Source organism: Cantharellus anzutake (genome assembly GCF_015039405.1).
Source record: "Cantharellus anzutake strain C23 chromosome Unknown EI90scaffold_124, whole genome shotgun sequence".
Lineage (NCBI taxonomy): Eukaryota > Fungi > Basidiomycota > Agaricomycetes > Cantharellales > Hydnaceae > Cantharellus > Cantharellus anzutake.
The window spans coordinates 191,707-200,880 of record NW_024067074.1 but is presented as its reverse complement, the minus strand read 5'-3'; the positions used below and the strand labels follow the sequence as shown (position 1 = coordinate 200,880).

Genomic DNA, 9,174 nt, shown 5'->3' with positions numbered 1-9,174 from the left:
TGAGTATGTACAAGTGCCGGTATATAATGGAAAAGCATGAGGAAACAAAGAGGGTCTGAATCGGAACAAAGGTGATGATGGAAGCAGAGTGGTACCAAAGGTCATAGGTCAGAACCTGTGGTACATCTGAAAGGAGATAGGGAGGGCGAAGCCCAGAGGGTGTGAGGTCTTTGGGTAGCTCAGCACACAAAGCCGTAAGTGATACAAGAATGTGTATTTTACAGTGGTGTGTAAGCAGTTACCCAGAGGTTCCCGCTTACCCATGTGACTATATGTATCTAATTTACATATGACTCGGGGTTTGGGGCTGTTGCCCTGACATTCTCCCCCCTTGCATTGCATTTGTGATGCATACAAGGTTGATAGTGAAATAAAACAAATTTTTAGTAATTGATTTACATTGAGTTTGGAATTGTCAATGAGTGTTTTTGTTGTCGCCACTTTAAAGTGGGTGATTTTATACATGTCGGTGAAGGAGAGAGGAAAGGTTTGAGAAGTAAATGAGTGTGGGCCGTTACTTTGAAGTGAACGGCGATACATGGGTATTGCAGGGAGAAAGATAGTGGAGTTTGTCAAAAATGAATTTTGACCCAAAGGTTGTATGTCTTTGGTGTTCCTCACTTGTTCTGTGAGGGTTCGTGTGTAAGTGGTGTTTACACACAAGTGGTGGTGGATGTGGGTCTTTTTGTTATAGGAATGGACCTAGAATCTTATGGTCCGTGACTATGAACAATCAAACCTTTGGTCCCTGCACCTTTATTTCGCTGTCAAACCCCATGCCAAGCTTTCCCACTGGGTTTTGGTGCTGGCTGGGGAACTTGTTGAGTTTCAAGGGACTTCCCTTGACCATTGTGACTTTTATATTAGATAGTTAGAAGTCATATGATGTGTAAGGCAGATGCCAAAAGATGTTTTCTCATTATCAAATACATAACCCAAAAACCTTGTACCGCGATTGTAACATCCTCACCATTGTGCCACCACTGTAAACTCAACCTGTAACCCTGGAACCATGTCCACCTCCCTATTCCTCCTCTCCATGACAAAACCACAACGAGGAGGGCATTCCCATGCCCAACCTCCTGCTGTCCACTCCCACCAGTCCACCAGGTGGTCGAGTGGTTACTCCCATCCAACCAGAAGTTCCCTATCAGGAACTGTAGCCTATCCCACCTCCTCAGGAGAAGGATACGGTCCAGGCAGCTCCAGGATGCCTGGCCATGCACCCACGGGTCCCACTTCCCACGGTCACCCACTACCGTGCACTGGTCCACCAGCCCGCTTTCCCCAACAGCTCTCGCTACTGGTACGCTCCCATGAGCGCCAAGTCACCGATAGCCACCAACTGGGTGACTCCCTTTGGGAGTCCCAGTATCCCTCACTACCAGTACGCTCCATTGAGCGCCAAGTCACCACTAGCCAGACACTCCCAGCACACCCGCTACCGGCACGCTCCCAGGAGCGCCAAGTCCCCGTTAGCAGACAGCCAGGTGGCTCCCTCAAGGAGCCCACATCATACTCACTACCAGTACGCTCCCAGGAGCACCAAGTTACCGTTGGCCGACACACAGGTTGTACTCCCATACCCTCATCCTATTCTGCTCTCCCTCCGATGGCTATGCAGCCACCTCCATTAGTGAGCCGAACAGCTCAGGTTGGGTTCCCCGGAACCCATTCCTGTAACATTGGTGCCCCAACCCCGGTCGCATCATCATCATGCGACCTTGAGCTCACACACAGGAGGATTACTCATCTAACTTAGGCACTGTCAACTCAGACTATCAGTATTCCACTATCCCACTAAAGTGCGCGCTAGACGAGTTTTCATCACCACGGAGATTCTATTATAAGCGCGCGCCTATGGACATGCTACGTGAATGGCAACGGCTTGGCCCAGACAACATAGAGGTTCAGCCATTCCGCAAACTGACTACAGGCTCCTCCACCTCCTACCGTCTCATTGATGAGCGCTGTAAACAGCTGACCCTAATCCTTTGTGCGATGGATCACTTCACCCAAACCATCTCCGGTTCCGACCTCATCCTTGCCACGTTCAAGGCAGATCCAGAACAGATTGTCTACTCCACATTGATCACGTCAGGCTGGACCGAGCTAAGCACCTTACATCGAATTTGGAGCTATCTACAGCGAAAACTAGCTGACTTTGTTCTGCACTTTGAACATGCTAAGGAGGTCCTCGCCCTCATACAGTCCTGAGCAGCGAGCTCCCGTTTCGTCACAACCGACCCCTCATTGGCACCAGTACGACCTCGCACACCTGAGGTCATTGCGATCCCGCCCGCTGCAGAAAAATTGGAGTTGCCCTCACTACACCCGTCCTCAGCGCCAGATGGCACAGTTGCAGCTTGTACGTCGAGCACAGAACGCTGCAACAGCTCGATACCCCAGTCTCGTCAAATGACCGTCCCTGCGCAACACTCATTTGAGCTGGCACATCCATTGGTGCAGCTTCGCCCAAGCGTGGCAGGTTCATTATGCGCAGGGCACCTCACCGGCTCAACCTGTCGCAAGACTGAATCGATGTCACTGGCTGCTCAGTTGGTTCGGCCAGCTGCAGACCGTTCAACGAGCTCAACGGGCACTATCAGCCCTTCACATTATGCATCCCGTCTGTCGAGTGCCACGCACCTTGACGGTTCGACACAGCTCGTAGTGGATCCGGCGCTTCCAACCATCCAGATGGACCAACCATCTGTTCCTTCACAACATTCACCCGAGCCATCACACATACATGAATTGCTCCGTCCAGATGTGTCCCATCTGTTGAGTGTAACACACCTTGACGGTTCAATGCATCGCGTGGCTGCATCATCGCCTCCGATCGTGCAGTCAGACCAGCTAGCAGCCTTATGGCAGGGTTTGCTTGAGCGGGCATGCCCGTTAGTACAACTTCGTCAAGTTGTGGCATATGCACCAAGCGCGAGGCGCTTCGCTAGCCCAATCTGTCGCAAGGTCGAACTGGCATCACTTGCTAATCAGTTGGATCGACCAGCTGTCTCATCGCTTAGACCAATGTTCCCGTTCAGGCATTGTCCAGTTGCGGACCGTCCAATAAGCGTGACAGAATCCATTGGCCCTTCACATCGCCAGGTTGAACCGTTGTCCTTGTCGGTTCAGTCAAACCTCCCGATTGATGCGTCCTGCACATCAAGCGCAACAAACCTTGCCAGTTCGACACGGTACATAGCGGAATCTAGGTCCCTGACTATCCAGATGGACCGACTGTCTGATCTTGCGCAGCACCCACTGGGGCCACGTTCATCAGAGCTGTTGGGTTCCATTACTGGTCCCTCACGGTGTCTGCCTGAGCCAATACACTCAGATGAGCTGCATTGCTTAGTCATGGCCTGGTCATTGAGCACGGTACACATCTCCAGCTTGACGCATCACACGGTGTTTAAGTGCCCAACTGTCCAGTTGGATCACCCAGCTACACCCTCGTGGCACCCACACAACTTGGCATGCTCAGACGTGCCATCAAGCTCAATTTCCACCTCAACTGCAACGTACGCGGTCAGGTTGATGTGTCATATGGGTGAGCCGATACCATTGTCAATCCAGCTGGGATCTCCAACCGGCCCTTCACAGCATCCACCCGAGCGGACACATTCCGACGAGTCGCTTCGCTCAGCCACAGCCTGTTGGGCAGATCAACTGGCTGTTTCTTTGCAGCGCTCAGTTGTGGATCATTTGTCAAACACAACACACTCCTTCAGCTCAACACTTCCGTCCTCATTTGGACAGCATCGCTCAGCTACAAGCCGTTCAGCAAGCACGACAGATGTGTCCTGCCCATCGAGCGCGACTCACTCCACTAGCTCGATGCACTACTCGACTGAATTGTCATCTTTGCTTGTTCAATCGGGTCGACTAGCTGGTTCATCGAAGCTGGAGTGCCCGGCTGTCCCAATGCAGTGCTCCCCAGAGCTGGCATGCCTGAATGAGTCAAATCGCTCAGATGCCATCCAATCATTGACTAAGATGCACTCAGCCAGTTCGGTGCCTACCATGGCCAGACTAAAATCACTGTCTGACCAGTGGGGTTACATTATTGGTTCTTCATGGTGCCTGTCCAATCCGACACATTCAGACCACCCACCCGAACTGGCGGTTTCGAACGAGCCAGGCAGCCCAGTCTCCACTGGCTTATCAGCCGCGACACACACCATCAAGTTGAGGCACTGCCCCGCCAACCAGGCATTGCTACCTGTCCTGCCTGAACCTCTGGTCGTGCCTCCACATCACCCTCGTGATTCAGAACGCGCCATGACATGTCTTGTTGTCAAATTGATGCCGCCGACTACCCAATCGGATCCACCAGCCATGTCCTCGCATTGCCTCCTCGAACCATCGTGCTCGCATGTGTTGGTTTGCCCAGTGGCAATCTGTCAAGCAGTCATCCCTATGCGGCACGCACTTGAGCTAGCACAACTGATCGAGCAGTTTCGTCCAGTCATGGCCCATTCATCAAGGGCGATGCTCACCTCTAATTCGTCACGTTGCTTAGTCGAACCAAAGTTAACTGGACTACCGGATCGCCTGGTCACATCTTCGTGGAACCCACATGAGTCGCATGGCTCGGATGTGACCTCTCCATCGAGTAGGACGCACTACATCAGTCCAGCATGCCATGCCGTCAATTCGATGTTATCGCTAGCTCTATGCTATGCAATCAAGCTGGCGCCCTCGCAGGCCCAGCCAGTCCCTGTGAATGTTGTTCCGCACCGTACTCCCAAGTCGTCAATTTCCTTAGCTGATGACCTGCCGAGTGTGAGGCTCCTTATCAACCCATCACTCTTGCCTGTTCCGTTAGGCCTTCCGGCAGCTTATTTACATCGTCCTCATGAGCTGGGACACTGGTATGATCTGCACCATCCAGCCAGCGCTGAATCGTCAATTGTGACAAATTACATCGGTTCGACGGGTCAAGCAATCGCATATTCAGCACGCATTAATGTTCAGGCTCTCAACAAAGTTCTCAGCTGCGAAGTCAACGTGCGTAACCCCCAGCGGGGCGGAACTCGGATTATGACACTAAGGTGGTCAGATTATGTTGCTGATGCCAAGGACAGCCATTCCCCAATTACCTCGCCCATTGACGGTTGGATCCACGAACTGCTGTCTTTGCCGGCCTGGTTGGATCCTCTGGCGAACCCTCCACATCATCCATCGATTGAACCAATGTCGTTGCCAGATCAGCTGGTCATCCTTTCGCGCTCCACGCATGAGCCTGCGTGCCTGCATGTGCTGTGTCACCTTCCAGCAGCACATACACCAACCACGACATGCTCTATCGACCTGGCACACTTTGCAACTAAACTGATGTCATCGCAGGACCAATTGGATCTCCCAGCCTTTCCCATATGTCGACCTCTCAAGTTGGCGTGCCCGAACGGACCACCAGGTGATCCGACTCTCAACAAAGGTCCCGGCCACGAGATCGGCATGTCTAACCTCCGGCTGGGTGGAATTCAGATTGGGCATAGGAACGGGATTCTTCAGTGGTCCGCATCGAGTAATCCTGAGAGAACAACAAGGGTATCAATGTGGCTTGGTTGCGACCCCAACATTGGTGGCGGTCGTCCCCCAGTTACCTTACCCAGCAGCGGTTGGAATCGCGAACTGATGCCCTTGTCTAACCAATCAAACCGTCCAGTCACCCCTTTGCATCCCTCATTTGTGATAGCATGCTGGCATGTGCCGCACCGCTTAGCAGTGGCACATTCACCAATCATAACGCACCCTAGTGGTCCAATGTGTCAAAGGACCACGCGATCCGTTGGCACTGATGCGTACCGTATTTATCCTGGTCACCATCCCACTCAGGTCGAAGGACAGTCTATCATCCTCATTAGGGTCCCGACACTTGACAAGAATCCCAACTGCAGAACCCATGCGATTAACTCTGTTATAGGAATGGACCAGAATCTTATGGTCCATGGTTACAAGCAAGTAGAACCAGGTATGCCTCCTTATTGTTTTCCCCTATTTCTCTACCCAAACCCCATGCCAAGCTTTCCCACTGGGTTTTGGTGCTGGCTGGGGGAATTGTTGAATTTCAAGGGACTTCCCTTGACCATTACAACTTTTATATTAGATATAAACTAGTCATATGACATGTAAAGGCAAATGCCGAAAGAGGTTTTCTTCATCTAATACATAACCCACAAAACCTTGTACCGCAATTGTAACTGCCACACCATTGTGCCACCACTGTAAGCCTTCTCTGTAACATCTGAATTGGTCCATATCGATGTCTACATCGATATTCTTACAATCTGTGAGAAAACCTCATCGGCCCGGTGAGTGCTCAGACACCGGACCTCACTCTTCCCGCTCCCACCCCCCCACTGGGTGGTTGAGCTCCTATTCCTATCCTTCCTGTAGTACCCTACTGGGTCCTACAACCCTTCCTCCCTTCTTGGGAGGGAGAAGTGACCCAGGCAGCCCCAGGATGCCTGGCCACGTACCCGCAGGCCCAAATTCCCACGGTCACTCACTACCGTGCACTGGTCAACCAACCTGTCTGTCCCGACAAATCCTGCTACCGGTACGCTCCCTTGAGCGCCAAGTAACCGATAGACAACCACTGGGCTACTCCCTCAAGGAGTGCCAACCACCCACGCTACCGGTACGCTCACATGAGCGCCAAGTCACCGCTAGCCAACTGTTAGATGGCTCCCTCAAGGAGTCCCCATTATACCCGCTGCCGGTACGCTCCTTGGAGCGCCAAGTTGCCGCTAGCCAACTGTCAGGTGGCTCCCTCAAGGAGCCCCCGTTATACCCGCTGCCGGTACGCTCCTCGGAGCACCAAGTTACCGTTAGTACACCCGGTCTCAAATCTCCTGCTCTCCCTTCAACGGCTATGCAGCCACCTCTGTCCGTGAGCAGAACGGCTCAGGTTGGGTTCCCCGGAACCCATTCCCGTAACAAACTCCCATCTGGGTGGAACCCAGATTATGATGCTAACGCGGCTATGCCCTGCCTCTTACATCAAGAGCAGTCATCTCTCAATCACCTCGCTCATCGACGGTTGGGATCCGTTCCTCCAGCTGGACCCTCTGGTCGATTCTTCGCGCCGTATCATCCAGCTGGCACGCCTGTGCGTACCAGATCGCTCAGGGGCAGGCGAACTATCAAGTGCGATGTACACCGTTAGCTTGACGAGTCTTGTGGCCGGATCGACGTTTTTACTTGCCCAGATGGATCGCCCAGTTGCTCTTTCTTCTGGTTCTCTCAAGCCCGAGTGCTCGTGTCCTCCACATCGTACAGTCGTGGTTGGACGGTCGATTAAGGCGGGCTCTCCGTCCGTTCCCACTCACTCCTTTCTCGAGTCAGCTCCCATGCGGTCGTCTCTCCACTCAGTGGCAACACAATCGATAGTCGTGACCCGGTTGATGTCCTCTCACAACTGGTCGGATCCTCCAGTTGTCCCTGCTTGTCGACTTCTTGGGCTAGCACGCCTGCATGGGCTATGTTGTCCGTCATTAGTCCATCTACCGGACTCGGTGCATTCCACCGGGACGATGTGGCAGGCGTCTGAATCAGCATCCCCGCATGTTCACTCAGATCCTCCCGCTGAGACAGGGCACCACCCTCCTGAGCTGGCGCGACCGTACAGCCTGCCTGTGGCTTGTACGCCATTGGCAATGCGACCTGTCAGTTCAGCACAACACACGGTCAGATCACCCTTGCACGATCAATCGGATCCATTGGTAGTACCCGTCTGCTGTCCTCTGGAATCGGCGGGTAATTTGATTCGCCACACGTTTGAGCCGACACCCTCGTTTGATCCGTCAGACACTTTGACCGTTCCTGCGCGTCATTTCTCTGAGCAATCACATTCACAAGCGTGGACACAGCCAGAGCCTGAGCTGTCGCGCATAGGGTCACTCCAGGCCCAACTGCCCAGGTTATGTGTCGGATCTCCCAAATGGATATACGCCACAACATCGTGCTTGGAAATGGCAGGTACAACACGAGCGCCGTCATGGCACCACCCTCGTGAGATGCTGTACCCGCCGCATATGGTATACCTCACCTCAAAGACATGGCGGTGGTCATCATACGCGGCACACCCAGCTGCCAAGTTCTGCCGCTTGAAAATCTGTCGTGCCAAACCGAAGGTGTTCCTCACTGCAATACAGGTTCTCGTCCAGACCGTAATCATGGTTAGTTACTTGCCGGGTCCGACCAAGGATGAACCTAGGAAGAGCTTCTACGCCCCATTGTTGGTCTCAGGTCGTCCCGAGCCTGGCGACTTACATGTTGCACGGAGCTGTGCGAACGTGAGGTCAAGATCATTTATATGGCATTATAAGATCGGCAACGGTAATATCCTGATACAAGTTGTCCCTTTCCCCGCTGGCAGACTAAGTACTACTCTGCATTGCCGCGCGAGCAGGAGCCCCGGTAGAGAAACCGTCGCCTTGGCTCACAGAGGCACGCAGTGGCATCTTTTACAGGTCAACTGCCTATTTATCTCTGCGTCCTCAATCGCCCCTGAGTCCACAGCCGCATCGTCAGATCAGTCGAATCCGATTGTCCTACTGCACCCTCTAGGATGGTCTCATCATCTGATCAAACGGGAGAACTCGCTTCACAACCTGGCCCCTTCTGACTTCCGAGTATCACGCTGTGCGGTTGTTCCATCTCGACTGACTCCCGAACCCACACAATCCTCCCGTGTCCTTGCACACTCACCCTCCGTTCAGTCGCGTCAGCCCAGTGCAGGTGGAGAGAAGTCAAGCCCCCAAGGTTTGATAACTGGGCATCCAGAAAACCATTTCCTCTGCCAGAGGACCGCCCCAAGTGAGACTTGCATTAGACAAGCCTTCAGCGACGCCCTGTCATGGCACCCGTTAAAGGCAAAGGAGGAAAGATTCAGCTTGGGGTTAGAAGTACTAACCAGACATGTCTCCCTTTCCTTCCCTCCAAGCTATCTCTGAGGCCCTTGGTCTCCGCCTCAGCCCCATATTGGGCCGATGCCGGAAGGAAGAGGCGCGCGCGTCCAGCGAATCTATTTACTGTTATTTGTTTCGAAATTCCCGATCCCTGTTCTCTTAGCGCCTCTTAGCACTCCCTCTCTGCACTCATTCCCAACGCTTGAAGGCAGCCATGGCTGATCGAAATTCGCTGGGTAGCATCAGCGAT

General features: G+C 53.1%; 1 protein-coding gene across 1 annotated transcript; it reads right to left on the bottom strand.

The window, feature by feature from the left end:
* Positions 1–7,311: 7,311 nt before the first annotated feature.
* Positions 7,312–8,191, bottom strand: EI90DRAFT_3021696 (uncharacterized protein; the record flags this gene model as incomplete). The annotated part of the gene is made up of 3 exons (XM_039057688.1): positions 7,312–7,677; positions 7,711–7,851; positions 7,880–8,191. The coding sequence occupies 3 exons, from the start codon at positions 8,189–8,191 to the stop codon at positions 7,312–7,314; spliced, it is 819 nt and encodes a 272-aa protein (XP_038909050.1).
* Between the last annotated feature and the right edge of the window lie 983 nt (positions 8,192–9,174).